Here is a 22,198-nt window from a genome sequence, read left to right as displayed (position 1 = left end):
AAACTATGCCGGCTTTTAACAGAGAACAGCTGATTGTAGCTGAAACATGTTTATGCGCTTGGTATCCAATTACAGCTACTGGTGCAGCGACGTTTAGGCTTACTTCATCGTTGTTATGCTGGAGTAGCATCACACCACACCACAAACTTAGTCTATCTAACACGCAAGTGCGCCAATGTATATTCGTCATTCTTAAGAAAAGCTTTAATCTGCTAAGACTGACAACAGCTTTATAAAGATAGATTCATGATTACTTGTAATAACGTAAGGTAACTACATCTCAAACTTTCTTTACAACTGACACTCTTACCATCTCACACGGTCTACACCATGGTCAAATATTCCAGCAACTCAGTGTAATATATGAGCAGGCACTTCTTTCTCTGTGCGCGACGTTCGATAGCTTTGCGGAACTACGCGATTATGTGTGACGCGCCGTTGCGCCCGCACAGGCACACGCAAGCGTGGTCTTGCTCACGCTACGCACACACGTTAAATAACGTCAGCACTTGTTCAGGCGAAATGCCCTGTGGTTCTGGTCGCGGCGGTGCGCGAAAGCAGTGTTGAAAATGTCAAAATATCAACTAAAACAGCTACCAAAACACCAGGCAACCGGGTAACTCAAGCCAACTTCCGAGAACCTCGTTTAATATTCAAGTCAAAATCCACTTCTGCGACGAAACGGAACAAACACACGCGTACGTACTTAAACCATGATTCATAAACCATACACGAATGCTGTAATAGCAGCTACACAAAGGCAATGTAAAAACGCCTATAACGGTAGCAAGAATCTTGTGCACACATAGTGATATTGACCTTTGCAACAGCAGAGGAATTTGTATAGGGTAACAGTCAGGTATAAAAATAGTGGTGGTTAGAACTTTAGTCTAACTCAGATTCACAAAAACGATACGTCACTATATTTTACGATGAGACATTTTATGAGCAGCAAATAATAATAGAGTGAGTACTACTTTAAATTTACTCGATTTTCGACTGTACCGTTATGTGATATTAATGTGACAATTCCAAGACATTATGGGACGTTCGTTTCTCCTATCGTATTATTACAGTGGTTTATCGTTTCGACAATGCGCAAAAATGAAACGTTGTTTGCTAAAGCACTTAACACAGTATGTACTCAGGACTTTTGCTGTTATTTATGATTTTAATCTAGCGCCTTGCTGCTAGTACTAGTCAGCAGTTAACTTATATTCCGTAATATCTATTAATATAACGGCATCGTCACCATGTTTTCGAGAAAACCAGTAGCGCAATTTTGTTGATCATCGTCAGATTGACGTATTTGCCTCTAAACAAACCAGCTACGTTCGTGGGTTGCCATGACGATGTTTCACTACGTCCCTTGCTCACATATGAACTTGTGTTGTTTATTTTACTGACGAAAACAGGAACTACCGGAACAGATTATGTCACTCGCCCTTTTCGGAAAATGAAGTTATTTTCCAAGTACCGGCACCGGACAAATTCCTGTAACCCCGAAATCTAGGAACGTAAATGCATTACCCGTGATCGCAACTACTTGGTATAACCTTTCAATAGAATATCCTAGAAGGGACATGCAGTGGTTAATCCTTTCGCATTACTTTACTTTGATTCAGCTAATTAAAAAAAAACGCTCTAAATTCGGTGAGCAAATCGTAACACACACCAAAACTTAACACTTCTGCAAAGGGTAAGGTTTTGATCGCGCTTACGGTTTATATTTCGCTGTTGTGAGAAGGGCAAACTTTAATCAATGTTCTAATGTCGAGTCGCCTACGCACAGTCATAGCACATATGTTTATTAACAATATTGAGAAATATGTTTATTAACAATATTGAGAAATATGTTTATTAACAATATTGAGAAATATGTTTATTAACAATATTGAGAAATATGTTTATTAACAATATTAAGGAATTTATAATGCACCACTATACCGCTACCCGTTGGTAATCCACATTTTGCATCAAAACAGACGCAGCCAATGCGACAGAGTTCAAATAACATGCTACGCAGAACCAAGGTATTATGTGGGTTAGGCAGTCCCGCTTTTATTTGACATTTCAACCGAATTAGTTTTTACCGTAGCGTGTTTAACTTTCGTTTTGCTGCTAATTTCCTGTATTCGCTGTTCTAATTAATAGGGTTTACGTTGCTGTATTTAAAAAGATAAATAAAGTTCATGTAGCCTTGCCCTTGATTATAATATATTCGTATATAGGCCTACTACTGTTGTTTCATCATTTTATATGTTAAAACGAGGCGGAAGTGGGTATTCGTTTTTACATAAACCTTTGCGTATCATCCTATTTTAGGGTGATAGTGTAAACATCTTTAGCATGCATACAAACGAAGGGGCCAGCTATATAACATTGCCGATTTTCTCCCGTTACGTAATCTTCGCGTTGTGAAACATATTTTTAGGGGAACCATGGCCTACTAAAAATGGGAGAACAAGCCTCATTGTGAAGTAGAAAGGCATTTTCAAATAAAAATAAACTCCCGACATTTTTAAGCTTAAAATAAAAAGCTAGCCTTGCTGATAATAAAGGAAAATCACCGTAGATTTAATTGCAATAAAACTAAATCCAGCTGTTCTTGTACTTGAACATATTAGGAGACAAACATGCCATTAACACATAGATAAAATATATTCGTATATTTATACTAAAGAGGTCAGGGCCAACTTCAATCTATGCTATAAAGGTAATAACGAAACTTTCGGTAACTAGTTTTAACTTTAGAGTATTGGTTCTTTATAGCCAAATCTAAGCAGAGGCTAACATATATACTATTAGTGGATTGAACTTGCATTTCGTCAGATTCTTTGGCAAGTATTTTGAACGTCCAGTCGTCAATGTATTTGTTACTAAACTATATTCCCCTTTTGATTTTATTTTGTTTTTAAATATTTATTCAATGAAGACGAAAACGGTAAGGACACACGAGCAAGAACACAACATAAATAAGGAAAATATACAAAGCGAATCATCCGATGTTTAATAAAATGATCTTTTTAGCGAATTCTTCCGCAGCTCTTCTTGCATCCACAGGTTGATACTCAGCTCCACTCTCTCCGGGATCGGAAGAGCCGACTTCCGAAAGTTCTTCGTCCTCTTTGGAACTACATGTGGAGGATTCAATCTCTTCGGTCTCTGTCCCAAAAGCCTCTTGTGGCAGATCAGGTTTGGGTTCAGAAACTTGTTCGTCAGCGACATCTACCGGTTGTTCGTCGGATTCTTGAGTATCCGTTTGGTAGAGCTCTTCTTCTAATGTGGTACATAAGTAAGGTTGTCTGTGGTTGTGAGAAAATGAGCTACTGGTTGGTCTGCATGGGTAGGAAACTTGGTTCGAGGACACGGACAAATTTGTCGACCCTTGTAACCGTCGTATTTTGTCAATGTGCTTGTAACTTTTAATGCGTTTCTTTGCAGGTAGGGATGGAAAGACGTGAGGAATGATCGGTAAATCGACGGTGGATTTCTCATTTTTCCCCTTGTTTAGAAGAGTAGGTTCGACTTGCCGAAATGACCGATATAGCTGCTCAAAAATGAACGCTATTTCGTCGATGGATTCACGCACTGTTAAAAATAAGTGCAAAATACGGTTAAAACACCCACCCGGTAATTTAGAAATTCCCGATAAATTTTCGACAGTCAAAAAGTTAAAGCGCACGTTTTTCGAGACCAATTACGTGAAAAAGAAAACAAACCAGAGATTTCGTAAAAACTGCAGCCCAGCTCCAAGGCTAACTTCTCGCCTTCTGACCTTGACACCATTCTATCCCTGCTGAGGTCATTTTTATTGCCAACAATCACGATTGGTGTATTCTGAAAAATGACAAAGTAATTTTTTTTCTTGTAATATTCCTATTGATTTACTAAGTAAACGATAATATCAACCAAAACAATGTACCTTATTACAAAACAATTATACTACATGATTGTTCAGCGTTAAAAATTCTGTAAATCGTCGTTTTACTATCAAATGGGACGATAAAAGTGAATGAAAACATGGGCACAACCAACCATAGTTACCCGGTCTACATGCATATACACACAAATAGCTTACGTAACAGTTATATTAATTGCCTAATTGCAGGTGTAATGCAGACGGTAACTGCACCATGTGCGTCATAATATATTGCCTAAAAGTTACGTCACAAAAGCGCAAGGATAAACGTCATTTGTTTTAAAAGTTCGATCGAAGAAAGATTGAATGCAGCAGGTGTTATGTGGAATTAAAACGTCCAATTAAGCGCACATGAGGCATTTGCTGTTTTTAGTAGTTAATTATGCGTTTCGTATATTTCTCCAATATAACAATCGTGATATCAACGCGTGGGGTAAAGTATTGTGCAGTCAGCATCATTTATTTCTATGCTCCCAAGATTTAAGTATGTATAAAGGTTAAGACAGTCCACGTTTTGACTTTTTAATGACCCAAATTAAATATTCCTAGTGTAAAAGACTCATATACCCTTATTGTTACTACTATAAAACAGCATTGTTAATTGTTAAAAATCTGTTTAGGAAACATGGCTATTATATTTGCTAAAGGTATCCTGCTTTTTGTGCAGTACTATACTAATATCCGTTATGAGTGTTTTTTTCAAATATGTTTTCATAGCATATATCTTTATAGAACGCTATGACGGGTATAGTCGCATTTGTTCATCTACATTTCAACGTAGATTTAAATTCATATTCTCGCCTCTATGCCTTCATTATAACTTCAAAGAGATAAGCGCATACCGTGTTTTCAACCCAACTATTTGGTCGGAGATAAAACTCCCTTTGACTATCTGTGTGCTATGGCTGTAAGGTTTCTTCAATTTATCTTTATTGGCCTGAATTCCACTTTGTAGGTTTTTCAAAACTGTTGCAGCCGAAACCACAGGGCATTTCGCCTGATTATAACTTGTGGTAAAAATATGAAAGGACCATAAAGAATGCCCATGCAGTGTCAAGTCCAAAACACCCATTGTCGTTATTCTGTATGGGTGAGGTCCTAAGGCGAGGCACGCTGGGTGACCAAGGGTTTAAGCTAGTGTTCGCCTATATTACCCCAATACTGCCAAAAATCAGCTGTACTTTTTTAATTTGACCACCAGTAAAAAATTACACCTAGCATAATATAGCATGGTGGGGTAAGATGGGACACTTTTAGCACATTATTTCCAAATATGCTGATCGTGTTTTAAACAATTAACAACGGTTTATGGAAGCCATGAGAATACTGTTTTATAATTCTCTGAGTTTCTTTGATTACCAGCAAATGAGACAAGAACATGGACTAAAAAGGTGTCCCATCTTTCCTCACCCTACTATATATGCTATCTACTACACAATCCACATGTGTGGCGTATTAGATTTATAGATCATTTACCTTCTGCCCATTGTTTGAGATCGTATGTGAAACCAAGAACTTCAGTCTTGGAATTTCAGCAAAGCTTTGTCGGTCAGTGATTGAATAAACGATGACGAACGCGTCTGCCCATTTGATTTTTTCCAACATTACAGAGTTATTTTCTTCCTGTAACAAAAATAAATAAAATTACGTAAATTTAGTTTACCTCTTCGATTACAATAGTACAGATCAAATTAAGTGAAGAGATCAAATGGAATATGCAGCAAAGGTATATTTGTTAGATGTCATTAAGGAAAAAACTACTTAAAATTAAAATGTGAAATTTGATAATGTATGTCTCTATCGCATTGTAAGAGGTATAAATAACACTTGCGTTTTTTTGATAAAAATGTTAGTAACATGTGAAGTATGCGTGTGGGAACACATAGGTTACATTTTTAATAGGATTAATTGGCATTTAACGGTTTAGCAGCCACTGGTGAAGGATTAAGTCTTATCTACCTGGCCAGGAGTGTCCATGATCTCGTAGAAAACCGGATAATTCGGCGGAACGATGTAAGCCCGCTGGTAAATGCTCTCTGTAAAGGATATCAGTTGAAAATGTGACCACACCATGCGATATAGCGGATTGTCAATCACGCTGTTTTAACCCTAGAGGTGTTTTGGGTGTTCACGGTATATGGTGACAAAATCCTAAAATGCTATACTGTGGTGTGTACAGTTCAGGCATCAGCCTTGTAAATTAAACAAAGATCAGTGGGCCACTGTACCGAATTCCTTGAATAAGAAACCACGTCTGCGTCATTGGATTAGAGTTAAACCTTACTAACCATGTATTAGGAGTTAAAAGATTTTTTCTGATAACACGCTGTTATTACCAAAAGCAGGTGTTAGTTGTGCTTTTGAGAAACGATCTACTTGAACAAAAAAACAAAGCTGTTCGGAGTTTGGAACCTTTCCAACTGTTACAACGCGCAAACAAATATTTACCAGCGTTATTTCCAGTAGAAAGTTTCAAAACATAAAAATAAAAATGTTACATTTCATATTTATGACGTTATCTAGAAGGTATAAATAACACTTTGGGTTTGTCATTGTCATTACAAACGTGCTGGTAACATGTGGAATATGCGTGAATCCATACCTAAAAAAGTCCAGTTGCAAAAACAAGTACTAATAATTTACAAGCGACTATAAATTTCTCCTATCTTATATACAACTATACGCTTCAAGCTTAATGTATATATCAAGATTTGAATTGCATTTAAACGTTGATTTTTTTTTAATTTTCAGTAGAAAATTTCACAACTAAAAAAACAAAAGCACAAAATCGTACCTCCCGAGTTAAGCTCTAGGAAAAAAGTGATTGCTCTAATTTAATAACGAAATTCAATGGTTTGTTTGTGTTTGCTGTCAAAAAGTCTCGCTGAGTATTTTGTACGAGACCTACACCGGACGTATTTCATGCCGTTGGTTTTATATGGGCCCACAATAATAAAGACAAGCTTTGACAGTCTGTTTATCATTATTAGCCCCATATAGGTAGTCCTGCAATGTCACACAGAAGACAATATAACAAAACACGCAATATGAAATAGGGCTTTTCGGTATTTTTATCTTTTAAATTTATCCGCTTATTATATTTATGGTTGTCACTTTATTTTGAAAAAAATTATAGACTATAAAACTTGTTTGGTACATTTTTCTTCAGAAATTGCGAGTTGTAGTTTTAAGATAATATAGTAGGGTAGGGACTTTTTCGTCCCATTTGGTAGTAAACAATGAACATTCAAAGAAATATAAAACCGTGTCGTCACGACTCCCATACACTGTACTCAATTGTTTAAAATACGATCAGAATATTTGGATATTATGTGCTATAGGTGTCCCGTCTTCCCCAACAGTAATATAGTAGGGAGTAAGGATTTGAAAACAGTTTCACATTTTTTTGAAAACAGTTTCACGGGGGCCGAATACTGTACCAGCATTTTTGCGTCACATTCAAAACCGCTACTTAGTGACGAAATAATACCTTCTGTGACGTAACAAGGAAATAACGAAACCTCTCGCGACGGTGGTTCTACTTTTCCATCAACAAAGATTATGTGTTTGAAAATAAAACGAAAAATGTTTTATATTGGTTTTGGGTGGGGTGTTTTTTATGGAGGCTTGAGCGGAAGAAATACGTTGGTGGTATTGCCTTGACGTTACAGCGTATCACAACAAATATATTCATGCACGATACGTCAGCAAGGTATACGTCATATAAGGCGTTGGTGGTTAAATATTTTTGCTCAAACTTCAAACATACGTTAAGAAAAATAATTGTCTTCTGTAGGGTAAGATGGATACTGTTAGCACATATAACATTCCGTATTCCCTAATTGTGTTTTAACAACAATCAACAACGCTCTTTTAAGCGTCGTGGGGATACGGTTATACTTAATTCTGTAAAAAAGTTGTATTTTTTACCAAATGAGTCAATAAAGGTAAATGAAAAATGGACCCACCCACCCGTATGTACCGTAGCATAGATAATTTAATCTTACAAAACGTCATATTTAGCAGCAATTTTTGTTATATTTGAATATTTAGGATTTCAGAAAACCTATATATTATATAGTAGGATGGGGGAAATGGGACACATTATCATCCTATTTACTGGTTACATTTGGCAGCAAACAAAAAAAATTCAAATAAATATAAATCCGCACCCTGATGACCCCCATTGACCATTGTTAATTGTTTAAAACACGATCAGCAGAGTATTTGGATATTCTGCGCTAAATGTGTCCCATCTCCCCCCACCCTACTATAAATGATATATTCAGTTAATGCATTCATAAGTTTTGGCTTGTCTTTCTTTTTGTGGCCAAAAAAATGCCAATTAAGTTTTAAACAAAGATTTTAAATTGTGGGGGTAAAAAATAGTCTCTGCCGTTGGCACGCTGTTGGCTTCGGTCAAACTGAAAAGTACATAAATACCGAGATTTTCAAACTGCGGGTTTAGGTATTCTGTCCCGCACTATTACCACTGAAAACTGAGGTCATACGGGTAACGTACAAAGTATATGAGGCAAGTTAAAGCAAAAATATCTTACCCAATGTCGGGTCGTATTCTCCTATGAATCTCTTTGTAACAAAGCGAACGTTGAAAGCTGTGAAAATATTTGTGTTGTGTCAGAAGCAAGATTGTGACGACATAAAGTGGCTGAAAGTGACATAATAACAGGGGTCAAACTGTTGCGGGCACGCTAGATTAAGCATGCTGTAGACCGCTAACTGGACAGTTTCACACCAGCAGTGTCACACCCCATTAGTAAGACGGTACGCTGCGGTAAAGTCGTGTGTCGGATGCTTTAAACTTCCGAAATGTGGGGATATATGCGGCTTGACCGAGCTATACTTGCAGCTATATACTCATTATCTGACCACCTACACCCCGCAATTTAACACAAGACCGACAGCAGGGTATAAAGTGGGGGGTAAAGGTTTTGGGCTTAATATATATACATACATATTTGGACAGTTCTCTTTTTCTATGGATAAAAATACTTTCGTAATTGCAATTATTAATGAGAAGCCATATTGTGTAGTGATATAGTAGGGTGGGGAAAGATGGGACACCTTTTCGTTCTATTTTCTCCGCCCTTTTGAGTAAACAAAGAACATTCGAAGAATTATGAAACCGTATCCTCACGACTTCCATAGACTGTTGTTAATTGTATAAAACACGATCAGGATATTTGGATATGATGTGCTGAAGGAGTCCTATCTTACCCCACCCTACTATAATATGGTACCAATAAAAAGGAGCCACTGATGTAACTACATTAAGTAAAATAACACAAATTCTATTGAGTAATATTTGTTTATATGTCTGTGGGGCACTGTAAGTTGAAAATCCTGATAAAATGGCGCCGTTCAGCTAAGTTAGTAAATAATAGGCGCTTATACTTATGTTTCTTTAATCTGTTTTTCCTGTTAGTGATACATCATTGACCGTAATCATGTCGCCCTGACCACAAATCTGTGGATTGTTACATGTATTTTGTTTGGTAAATACTCCCATTAGGAAGTAAATGTGTTTAAGGCACGTTTAATTCAGTGAGGAGCCAACTAGGCACCTTCGCTACTCGAAAATCCACTTAAAGTCACCGCGAAACAGCTGATCAAGTTAAGTTTATGTTTGCAGAAAGTTTTAGAGCAGGCCTACCGTGACTATTGACTCTAAATAACTTTCAACGAACGAAAATACCGGTGGTATATAACTTGGCGAATGACCCAAAATACGACTTTATACAAATGAAAGCTTGCCGCTAACTCCTGCGGTTTTATCCATAAAGGGTGTGGCGCGGTACAAAAAAGCGCTGGGAAGTAAAAAACGAACAGACTTAACAAATTACATTTACTGAAAACCCCTATATATTCAATTGTTTTGTTTTCCCGCGGACAGAGAATGTTTACAAACAGTCTATAGGAAGTTAAGAAGACGTATGGGTTTAACGTTAATAAATTCCACGAATCTAGCCCTGATTTACAGGTGCTTATAAAGTTTGAATATTATCGTAACTAAATTCCAGTCAGGATTAATGGTTATGAAATAAATATATATAAAGTAGGGGAAAGATGGGACACCTTCTATTTTCCCGTTGTTAATCGTTTAAACACGATCAAGATTTGTTATATTAGGTGCTAAATAAGTCCCGTCTTCCCCCACCCTACTGTATATAAATTGCCCCGCCACACGAGGGTAAATAAGTTACATTCATTGATTCATTAATAATATGAATTGTATGATTGCCAAATAAAAAGATGTATGAATGATTGTGAACATATACTCCAACATATACGGATGATTTAATAGAATGTTTAAACCGCTGGGGAGGCGACATAAGCTTCGAATTAAGTTGTTATCACTCGGCAGTGAGAAAGTAACCGCACCACAAACTCAATATACAAGCCGATAAGGGTCCTCTGACGATTTATCGACGTTCAGAATCTATCTCCACTTCCATTAGTGACTCCCACAGTGGTAAAGTACAAGTTTAAACAACTTAAAGTAAACACGGATTACTAATTAATATGAGTCATTGAAAGATCTTGTAGGTACTTGACATTGTGTACTGTACATAACACAGTACGAAACTTAATCCAAATCCAATTATATGTTTGTTCTGTCATCTACTTCACAAACAGAGTTCGAACTTCGTAACTCGTAAGCAAGAACACATTATACAGTAGGATGGGGGAAGATGGGACACTTTTTAACTCTATTTTCTCGTCCCATTTAGTAGTAAATAAAGAACATTCAAAGAAATATGAAACTATGTCCTCATGACTTTCATATACCGTTGTTAATTGTTTAAAACACGATCAGGATATCTGGAAATTATATGCTAAAGGTGTCCTATCTTCCCTCACCTTACTATATATTAGCCCATCGTGATGTATGTACAACGGAACAACTATATTAAAACCAGTTGAGCAGTCCGACCCCGCAAAGATAAATAAAGTTTCATGATCATTATCACGTTCCAATTATTACCACAACTAAACGAATTTATTTTTAACATGTAAGGAGCACAAGGTGTGTAGAGCCATAGTATACTGAAGCGTACTATGGTGAAACAGAGCACCAGTGTTATAGCGACTGCTGTTTCCCCGCCACGCGAGGATAAACAAGTTACATTTATTCTTTCACCCTTTAATTTATTCCGTCAATCACAGTTGAGCTGCTGAAGTTGTTAAAAAAACTTCATTACGTACGTCTCCCCCCGTTTTCTGTTCCGCAGGAGTTTTTATAGTTTAATTTGATCATTTTATGGCCGTGATCTAATTTATATTATTAAACCCACGCCTGTAAACTTAAATTGGGTCTTGGCAATATTTAAGTGGCTGGTTGTTAAAAACTTCATGCTACTGTTAAGTAAACCAGAGTTTTAAACAAGAAGACTCCATGCTACTGATATATTACTATATGAAATCCCCTAATTCTATAAAATAGGCTTAGATATAGTAGGGTGGGGGGAGATGGGACACCTTTTTATTCTATTTTCTCGTCCTATATGGCAGTAAACGAAGAACAGTCAAAGCATAATAAAAACGTTTCCTCACGACTCTCATGGACCGTTGTTAATTGTTTAAAACACGATCAGGATATTTGGATATTCAGTGCTAAAAGTGTCCCATCTTCCCCCACCCTACTATATATAGTAGGTTGGGGTAATATGATTCATATTTTATTTTATTTTATCGTTCCATTTGGTGGTAAACAAAGAATATTTACGAATTATAAAACATAATTCTTAAATGTCTAAAAGGGCGTTGTTAATTGTCAAAACACGTTGCGGAAATATGGGATATTATGTGCTTAAGGTATTCGCGTAACCGCGACTGTACTATATGCCAATATATCATATACTCAGTTTATCGCAAGGCTTGCCATGGATGTTATTTTGAGATGCATATCTTGCACACGGCGCAACGATCAACCATAATGCACAAATACTCTCATTAAAGCGGCAGTAAGACATGGATTAGAATACGTTACATTTTCGAATAACAAGCTGCTTTATAAATGTAATATTAATATAACAATATAGTACTGTAGTGGAAGATGCTGGGACACATTTAGCACCTAATATTCAAATATCCTGATCGGATTTCAAACAATAAACAACGGTTTATGGAAGTCGTGGGGATACGGTTTTATAATTCTTTTAATGTTTTTTGTTTACTACCAAATGGAACGAGAAAATAGAATGAAAAGTGTCCCATCTTCCCCCACCCTACTGTAACTTCATTTGTCTATTCGATTACGGAGCGAAGATTCAGAAATGTTTTAAATGAAATGACAGTATATAGCGACAAACAACTGTTGTTAAAACATGCCTACAGGTAAAAACTTGTTTACATTTATTTAGAAAAAAATAAGCGTGGACGCTACACTTAGCAGAAACAATATACTGCTGCATCGGCCGATAACGAACAGCTTGTATATAAATCATCTGTAATCAAGTATACTGAAAAATGGCTGCGAGCCGCGAACCCGATAGCCCTTCAAGAAAAACAAACATTCCTTTCACTGAGGTTAAACGACAACATACGCAGGAAATTAATGAATTTGAGCGACGATATTTTATTATATAGTAGGGTGGGAAAATGGAACACATTTTCATTCTATTTTCTTGTTCCATTTTGGTACTAAACCAAGAATAGTCAAAGAATTATAAAACCGTATTCTCACGACTTCAATACACCGTTGTTAATGGTTTAAAACACGATCAGGATATTTGTACAATATTACGCGCTAAAGTTGTCCCATCTTACCACACAATACTATATTATATAAAGTGTATTTACAATACATGTTGTAGTTTGAACATGAAATATCAATTTGAGAAATGGCAACTCCATAAGAAATTTCTACAGTAACTTATTCAGCCAATTAAGGCCTAAACTATATCGCGTTTTGAGTCCGAAATTAACGTTTAGATTAATGGTCATCCAATTACCCTAAATTATGGCGCATTTTGTGTTAGAGTTTATCCTGCTTAACGCTGTGGAAACGAATACTAAATTTTGTTCGTAATTTACCTGTTTTACCGACTCCAGCTTGGCCAAACACAGCCACACGGAACCGATGGCTTCGACCGCTAACACTGCTGTTTTGTTTTCGTAGTCGGCGAAACGGAGTCGACTGCATAGTGGTTCGTTGGGTCGTCTGAAATACATCAATACATATAGTGGGGTGGGGGAAGATGGGACACCTTTTCGTTTAGTTTTCTCTTTCCATTTGGTAGTAAACAAAGAACATTCAATGAATTATAAAACCGTATCTTCACAACTTCCATAGACTGTTGTTAATTGTTTAAAACACGATCCGGCTATTTGGATATTATGTGTTAAAGGTGTCCCATCTTCCCCCACCCCACTGTATCTGGTATATACAATGTTAATTTTATTCCAACGTTTCTTCTAGCATTCGGCAAGACTTTATCAGGGTTTGGAAATAAAATTATCTTTTCATATGTCAGTTGAGCCCACAATTAATACCATACAATCTATATATAATGCCTGACAACGAAAGTAACGGAATAGACGGTTAAACATTTACAATCCGGTGGTGTTGTAGAAATGTTAAAATAATCGGAACAGGTCAAATGGAAAGACCACTTAGGCTTTTGCTCTCACAATAAGGCCAGTGTAAGATATACCCCTACATCTAAATCTTAACATTTAACCTGGCCTCAAGCCCCCAATAAACGATTCCTTACAAAAAAGAGAATCACAGGGGAAAATAAGAAATTCTACTTTTGATGTTTATAGGGATATAGCTTTATAGATATAAATACCAGGATACGCAGATGTAAACTGTTATATTATGTGGACTTTGTGCGGTAAGACCCATTTTGTTAAAACATGGACAGAAAACAAAACACAAAAAAAGATATATACAGATACATCTAGTGTAGTGTGAAAGTTTACCTGTTAGGCTAATTTTGGGTAAAGTCAACCTTTTAAAAGATTGCCTTTAACCATTCAGGGATTGTTAATTTAGATGACCTTTACTGCAGTTTATCGTAGCAGCAAATTATACACAAATATTTCTACACCTTGATAAACATAATAAAAATAGTTAGTGTTTACTACCAAACGTGACGAGAAAATAGAATGTAAAGGTGTCGCATCTTCTTCCACCCTACCATACATAAACTTAAAAATAAGCAAATAACCCATATACTAAATTGGAGATAACCTGAACATGGATCCATATAGAAACTAAAAGCGAACGTGAGTTTATACACGATGAGTAATACACGCGGTCGTGTAAAGAGTAGATATAACTTTCTCTTTACTAAATTAATATCGGAAATAAAACCACTAATCTTACAAAGTTCGCGACTTCCTCAAAATTTCTGTTACAGGTATAGGTGGTTTGGTTAAGATGGTTACCGTTAGCAAATGACATGTCATTTTCCTAATCGTGTTTTAACAATTAACAACGATCTTTTAAAGTCGCTTATGTGGTTGTATAAATATTTCTTTTTTTCACGGAATGAGACGATGAAAGAAAATAAAAACACAAACAATTTTTAGGAGTTAAAAACAAAACGATTGTAAGTAAAACAAGCTATGGATAAAACCGTCTAAATTTAGGGCATGTGGCTATACTATAAACCCATATACGAAACGCGGGCTCATTTGCACCAGATAAGTTCAATAAATTGTGAAGATAAAACATCAAAATAAAACCCAAAACAAGAATGGCTCGTTTTCATGAGACACGGATCGATAAATCGACTATATGACAAATTAAATTTAAACTTTATCGAAACGAGGATTTAATATTTATTACTGTGTTAAATATAAACGCCGGTTCATTGCAATAAATGCCACAGTAGTATAGGTGCAAATTACTGGATTCATACTGTAGTATTAGACTAACTGTATGTTTTTAATATTCAAACAAGCTATGCGGAACTTTGTTAATAAAAAGGGGAAATATAGAAAAAACGTCACTTGGCTTCGACTATTTGGTGTATAATATAGTATGTAGGGGAGACGGTTCATGTTTTCATTACTATTTATCGTCCTATTTTTAGCGAACAAAGAATATTTACAGAATCATATAACCGTATCCTCGCGACTCTAAAAGACCGTTGTTAATTGTTAAAATACGATTAGAAAATATGAGATATTACGTGCTAACAGTATTTATCTTACACCACAGTATTATAAAGATTCTCTACCTCTTCGCAACAATAAATCGTCTCCTAACCTATATGCGACTTTTACATTCTGTAATATAGCCGTCACAAAACGACCCTTAATTAAGTCTCACCGGCAATATATAACTGTAGAAGTTATTGTAAAACGTGTCTTCTGCTTCGTTATACAACAGTACAGCGCAGAAGCAACCGCATAAGACAGGTCGCTTATAAACAGCTCAATCATTTATAAATAATAATAAGTCCGTATCCCTTTTTCATTCCAATTACTCAAAGTATCTTTAGCTGCTGAATCTGGAGCCATTTATAACAACAACTCTTTGTCAACTTTTCCTTCTTCTATGATAGATAGCTTCGCGGTTAGTATCGCCTTTCGATGGCGTAATATGGAATTTAAGCTTTGAATTTGGAGGACTGTCTATTTAGCGTTAAACACCGTAGCTACGTAATACCTCAAAGTAAACAGCTTAATTGCACTGGCTTGGCGTGAAGCTTCAGCTCGTCAGATAAGACAGAATAAAATATTAAAAGCTTCCGAAATCTCGAGGTTAGACTATGGTCAGTGATGCGTGAAGGTCACGTGGCTGGCCCACTACACCCTGTTATTCTAGAACTTGAATCAATAGAAGTTGATACCAACGATTGTCTTCGAATGTGATTGAATTTAAACTCAAAACCGCCTTAAACCAGCATTGGCGTATATTACGAATCCCGAGTATTCATCAAAACGTCAAACCGTTATTCGATATACGGAACTAACCTGAACTTCCTATCGGTTTACCGCATAATTTATCACCCGAAAGCACCATTTGATCACAACTGGTGCCTTTTAAATCAACGTCGCGCGCGCAGCACGAGTCGTTTTTCTAGCGAATTCCTTCTCCGTCTCACCCGGTTGGGTTCAACTAATTAAACCGTCTCAGTGGTTTCGGTAGCAGGGCAAATCCTTCATTAGCTGGCCATGTAACAATCAATTAAACAGAACCTTTGTTCATGCGGTGCTCAGGTGTTTACTCTCGCTATCATTACCTATCAATCAGCTATGTGAATTAATTGCAGCATTAATTTAAATCCCTACTGAAAAGCTTATCGCTGAGCCTATATCTACTGCACTTAACATACGTCCAAGTTTGAGCCGTCTCTATTTCGATAAAGATAAACTGCCTTTGTAACTTGATCGGAGAAACGCCGTTCTCGAAAAAGTTTTTACTGTAGTTGTTTAAAACGCCACCCTAGCTCCACCAAACGAGCAGTGCTAAAAACACATGATGCCCCCTGTCACAATACGGATGATTGATTGTTATAGATCGCATGATTGATGAGGTAAACAACTGCTTCGGCTGGCATTCGTGTAATGCGTGTTTTGATTATATTACATGAGTCGTGACGAAACGTAAAAGGCAAACATCAAACTGATAAAAATTCCAACATTTAAAACAACATGCTTCGTTTCGCTTGGCAACGTATGTGAATTGAAACATTATGTTAAATAAACTTTACAACGCCTCAAAAAAAACTATAGAAACCCTTTACTTTTTACCCATTAACCTGAACACTTCGGTGTCTAAAGTACGATCCCTGAAAACAAATTAATACTAAGTCGCCGCTTTACAGAAAGTCGTGGATTTAAAAGGCAGGAATCAATAACCATTAGCGCTCTTGTCTTCAAAATGTTCGTTGCATCAATAGCTTGTCAGAAACATGCACTTTCAGCATCTTAGGATTGCCAGCACAACCGCTGCTGTGGTTGAGATAACGAGAAGTACACCCATCACCCCAATGATGACGTACAACTTCTTATATTTGTTCCATCGCCATTTAAACTTTGATGGTGCAGCATTGCGAGTTAGTGTTCCTGAATAAAATCTTTTTTTGCATACACTTTTGAAACTTTCCGATACTTTTGCATTATTTACGTTTAAATTTCATTATCTTTTGGTAGGTTTCTTAAACTTACTCAACATTTTGCGATTTGTTTGCTTTGCTTAGTTTCTTTTTCAAAAAATACATATATAACAATAATATTAATAATAACCTTTATTTGTCTCTTCGATTACGGCAGCAAAGATTTAGAAATATTTTAAAGAAAAATACAGAATACAGAAAATTGGTATCTGTTATATAAAAATATTTATTTAATTCACCTGTAGGTGACTCTTTTGCACCGGTGAACTTGCTATGGTTTGCTAGAAATTAAGAATCTTATACCACGAAAAGAATAATCTAAGCGCTACAATATATGAAGCCATACCTGCTAAACTAACAGCTGTGTAAATCTCGCTATTTTCCAACGAACACAGATCATCGTCTATAGTTAGCTTCCCGTTAGACGGCGCTGCGCAGCTGAAGGAGTGACCACGAGTTGCGCTGAAATCCCTGAAAATAAATTAAACTTTCATACAACAAGTTCCAATTCGAATAAAAACTATGTATAAAAACCCAGCTTATCTGGCATGAGTACAAGTATTTAGATTATATAATTTATAATAGGGTGGGGGAAGATGGGACACCTTATTTTAGCTCGTAACACCCAAATATCCTGATCGTGTTGTAAACAATAAACAACGGTTTATAAAAGTCGTAAGAATATGGTTTTATAATTGTTTAAATAGTTTATCTCCAAGTTAAAGTGTTAATTTTTGTTACCATAAAGCACCTACACCATTTAACTGGGAAATACAGGGAGAAAGGTTTATGTTTATTTAGCAACAGTTACAATAGTACTGTAGGGAAAGATGGGACACCTTCGGTACATAATTTGCAAATAATATCCTAATCCTGTTTTAAACAATTAACAGCGGTCTATGGGAATCGTGAGGATACTGTTTTATATTTCTTTGAGTGTTCTTTATTTGCTACCAAATGGAGTGAGAAAATGGGATGAAAAGATGTCTCGATCATCTTTCCCCAACCCATTACTATATTATAGTTACATGCACCACTAACTCACGTTGTCACGTTTCTTTTATAATCAGCTTCTCCGACTGTTCTGCTTCTGTTGATTTTATTCCTTTCTGAGAATAAATGCGCTGAAGTAATGTCTGGTTGAATTCATGAATGTAACTTGTTTATCCTTGCATGGCGGGACAACGACTGTTAAACACCGGTGTTCTGTTTTGCACACCTTGTGACATAATCTCTCTGTATGGTTTTGTAATTCTAAGTTGTGATAAACCATACGTAATAACTTTAATATTGCTTTTGTAATTTTGGAAGCTAGTATTCGAAACCCAATGGGGCGCTATTATATGCCAAGCATTAGGTATCCATGAACAAGTTACATGATTTGTACAAGATCCTACATACCTCTTGATTGTTTTAATTTTAACAGGTTTCCGTGTGAACCGGAAAAGCATGACGAAATACTTCCGGGTTGTGACGTAGTATCAACTGAATCGATGACGTAGGCAAACGCGTCATTTTGTCGTTTAGTTGACGTCACAAACGCTCTTTCAGGTTTCGCTGTATTCGTTGGACGATTCACGCTATTCTGGAAGAAAACGATAACTTCATGTAACGGTATATAATATATACATGATGCTGTACTGCTAATGTACGTGCCACAGTTTGCATCTGTGCATATGATTTATAAGAATCACAACAAAGTTAACAAACGGGCACGAGGTGAATGAGGTATAGAACAGCTTCTATAACGAATGTCGCTGCCCTGCGACGCAAGAATAGAAATTCATTGAAATTTATTCATTTAAATAATTTAGCCCGTTTGTTTAAAACAAGAGAAGGGTGACATAATGTAGCAGTGCTGCCTCTGCGAAAATATAAACTTGTATCTAACTGTCAACATAGTCATTTATCAAAATAAATCGTAAACACTGTTTTCTCACCGTAAGTTTTGAAGCAAATGACACTGATCTCGGTATAACAGTGGGCTCTAAATTTCGTCCGGGCGACGGCAGTGTACCACCAAACCTAATGTAAATACACCACGTTAAATTGTGACATATTATTGATCTTACTTCCCTTGCCTGTCTATGTGATTTGTAGATATTCCCTTTCTTGGCTTCTGATCATTAGAAACGGGGTTATCCTATGAAGATGCAGTTGCAATGTAAAGATAGGGTAATAGTTATATGATATAATTTGCTGTGTAGTACTGTGGGGAAAGATGGGATACCTTCAGTAATAATAACCAAATAATCTAATCATGTTTTAAAGTATTAACAACGGTGTATGGGAGTCGTGGGGATACGGTTTTATAATGTTTTAAATGCTTTTTTGTTTACTACTAAATGAGACGAAAATATATAGAATGAAAAGGTGTCTCATCTTCCCCCAAAGTAATGTTTTGTGAGAAACATTTTGTGACACTGACCGTTTTGGATATTGTGTTTTAGGGTTTGGTAAATACAAGGAATAAACTTGTTCGCACTTTAAATAGGGTTTCTAATGCCAAAACGCTACAATTGACGGTGAATGCATCTTAAGTTTACGTATAGGTAGTGCAGTCACATCACCAAGAAAAATGCAGGGAGCAGTGCTGATATGTTAATGTACTTTCAGGACCAATATGTTGATACTTAGTAAAATGGTGTCTCTTGAATCAGCGGAAATAATATGAAACGTATTGCTACAGCTGGTATATAGCTTTACCACTGAACGCATGCAATCTAAAGGTATACCTCTTTGAGCAGTGTCTATATTTGTGTTTTTAAAAGTTTGCAGCGTAATTTGTCTTTGCGCTGAAGTAACATAAGCGCTACATTTCTAACAAGCGCAAGATATTTTGCCAAAATTTGCGTTAAGTGGTGTGTAGCACTTACTGTGGTTTTACGATAATATATATAGAGTAGGAAAAGAAGGGACACCTTTTCATTCTATTTTAATAAAGAAAGAACATTCAAAGAATTATAAAACCGTATCCTCACGACTGCTATATTGACCGTTGTTATTTTTTTAAAACACTATCAGGATAATGGGAATACACAGTACTAAACTATGTCGTTAAAATATAAAGAATCGAACAGCAAAATGTAAACCAAACCTCCGGTGACCATAACTTTAAATTCTCCACGTCAACAAAGTCTGCGTCATCGTCTGGTGGAGCATTTTCTTCTTTTTTAAAAGATATTGGAATTTCATAATCGTTGGAATCATCCATTTCGGTCGTGACGACCATTGGATAAAATAAGGGGCACTGAGTAAATTACGGCTTTTATAGTAAAGGCTATGCAAAAAGTATTTCTTACTCTGTTACATTTGGTCTACTTGCCTCTAATATTGATGGCTTTTCGATTTCGCCGCTGTCCCTTCCGATATATTTCTATTGTTTTAACGTGGGCATAATACTTTCACTAGAAGAGTAATTTAATTCCTGCATACGCACGTTGTTTCATTTGTTGTTTATAACTGGTTGCTCATACAGGGAAATGTCGTCAAAAGGAAGTGCCAGTCAACAACATCATGTGACGTATAACATGCACCTTATAAACATTATAAGGAACTTATCAATTACCATATCGTTACTAACTGCACGGCATTAATCTTAGACATTCGTTTGTCCCCATTTTTGAAAAGAAATGAGAATGACAAACAATATGTTTTGCAACACTGAAAAATATTACGTCAGCTTTTTTTGCTTGTTACCAAGATAATATGTTTTTATTTAGTTCATTTTTTGTACATAAGACACGTGTTTTTAGTTCATGCAGCACTAAATAATCTCGAACAAGAGGAAAAATTAGAAAATACAGATAGGAATACATTAGTACGGGTTCGTGTTTTATAATTTATCTATATAAGCAGAGTTATAGGTAAACAATGAAAATTCAATTTGCCGCCATTTTTAATTTAAAATTCCCAATAACATTGCGTAACACGTACGTGTATAAGTATATAGTCGAGCTACTATGGCAGGCATTCTGTGTAAGTTAGATTTCAATTGCTGCAATGCATAGCCAAGCTGTTTTAAACTTGATTGACACATATGTCAGCACTGCTAGGTCTAAACCGCGATTATAAAACGCCGTTAAGAACGCAAAGCCTAGTTCACAGCGGTTGAGTAGCGAAGTTGCCTATTATGTTTAATTCAGTCAATTAAGAACGAACATGCTGTGCCCAGCCAAGCGTTTAAATGTAACCCGTCCGGATAGTGCAAACAAATACGAAACGCTCAGGCAATACAAGCATGAGAGTGTTTTTACTACCGAGTTTACATTGCTGCTGTCCAGAAAAGATCGATTTGGAGTGTCTGTCACCTCGCGTAGACGCGCATTTCGATTATGTAACTGTTTGTGACGTAACAAGCGACGAAAGCGTACTTTGGTCGCGCGGTCACAATGACGTCAGAGCGTACCGTGCGCAAACAGATGATGAAACAACGATGTAAGTCATGACGTTTTGTCCTTGCCGGCTGAATGTTTGCTAAGCTTATAGAGGGAACGCGCTGCCGAGGGAGTACATGTAAGCTTGAGGTGTATTAGTATTGCAAAGTCATTGTTTGCATTAAAAGTATGAGACTGCTTTGTTTTATTTTTGTTATGGTTTAAAAGTTGCGACCACATTGTTGTTAGTTATGCAGTGGGTTAAAACAGCTGCAGTTGTCAGTAGCATAATGCAGTGTATTAACATACAGTGTTACTTGGCTTTTAAAATGTTAATTTAAAGAAATTCATCAAGAAAATATGCAAAATATGATTATTTTTGTAAAGGGAAGCATTTAGTTACAGTTCGTATGTTTGAAATAAAGTATATGTTTGAATTTACTTGTCCATGTTATAATTTAGACTAGAGTCAATACTAAATGAAGTCACACGTATGTTGCCAAACCCGTATGAAGTGTTACTTGCCGAATTGCAAACGAAACATTGGAATACAAATAACGTTTAATACAAACACCAGATAAGCCAAAAACAGAATGTTTTTACATATGGCGGTACCAAAAGGCACGGTATGTTGCAACATTGCGAAATCCTTAACTGGTCGAACAACTAAGCGCCCACGTCACTATTGGCGTCACGTGTTATCGCCATGACGTCAGAGGGGGTGGGGCCTAAGCGCGTCGATGATTGGCGGGACAATTCTTCACGTTTTTAAATTTTCTGTACATTTCCACTTGAGTTTAAGT

General features: G+C 36.4%; 2 protein-coding genes across 2 annotated transcripts; both read right to left on the bottom strand.

Moving 5' to 3' along the window:
- Positions 1–2,885: 2,885 nt before the first annotated feature.
- LOC149725022 (uncharacterized) lies at positions 2,886–14,021 on the bottom strand. The gene is made up of 7 exons (XM_089893067.1): positions 13,871–14,021; positions 12,980–13,106; positions 8,482–8,538; positions 5,882–5,958; positions 5,399–5,545; positions 3,723–3,840; positions 2,886–3,591 (listed from the first exon to the last, which is right to left on the bottom strand). The coding sequence occupies exons 2-7, from the start codon at positions 13,086–13,088 to the stop codon at positions 2,999–3,001; spliced, it is 1,101 nt and encodes a 366-aa protein (XP_089749193.1). The 5' UTR covers positions 13,089–13,106; positions 13,871–14,021; the 3' UTR covers positions 2,886–2,998.
- A 2,425-nt stretch (positions 14,022–16,446) lies between these two features.
- LOC149725021 (uncharacterized) lies at positions 16,447–20,563 on the bottom strand. Its single transcript, XM_089893072.1, has 8 exons — positions 20,345–20,563; positions 20,117–20,269; positions 19,101–19,162; positions 18,960–19,044; positions 18,421–18,604; positions 18,065–18,128; positions 17,366–17,490; positions 16,447–16,969 (listed from the first exon to the last, which is right to left on the bottom strand). Exons 2-8 carry the CDS (start codon positions 20,249–20,251, stop codon positions 16,824–16,826), a joined length of 801 nt encoding a protein of 266 aa, XP_089749198.1. The 5' UTR covers positions 20,252–20,269; positions 20,345–20,563; the 3' UTR covers positions 16,447–16,823.
- Positions 20,564–22,198: the final 1,635 nt, after the last annotated feature.

The sequence above is a fragment of the Ciona robusta genome, chromosome 14, assembly GCF_009617815.1.
Source record: "Ciona robusta chromosome 14, ASM961781v2".
Lineage (NCBI taxonomy): Eukaryota > Metazoa > Chordata > Ascidiacea > Phlebobranchia > Cionidae > Ciona > Ciona robusta.
The sequence above is the reverse complement of the archived record's forward strand: the minus strand, read 5'-3'. Positions and strand labels throughout refer to the sequence as shown.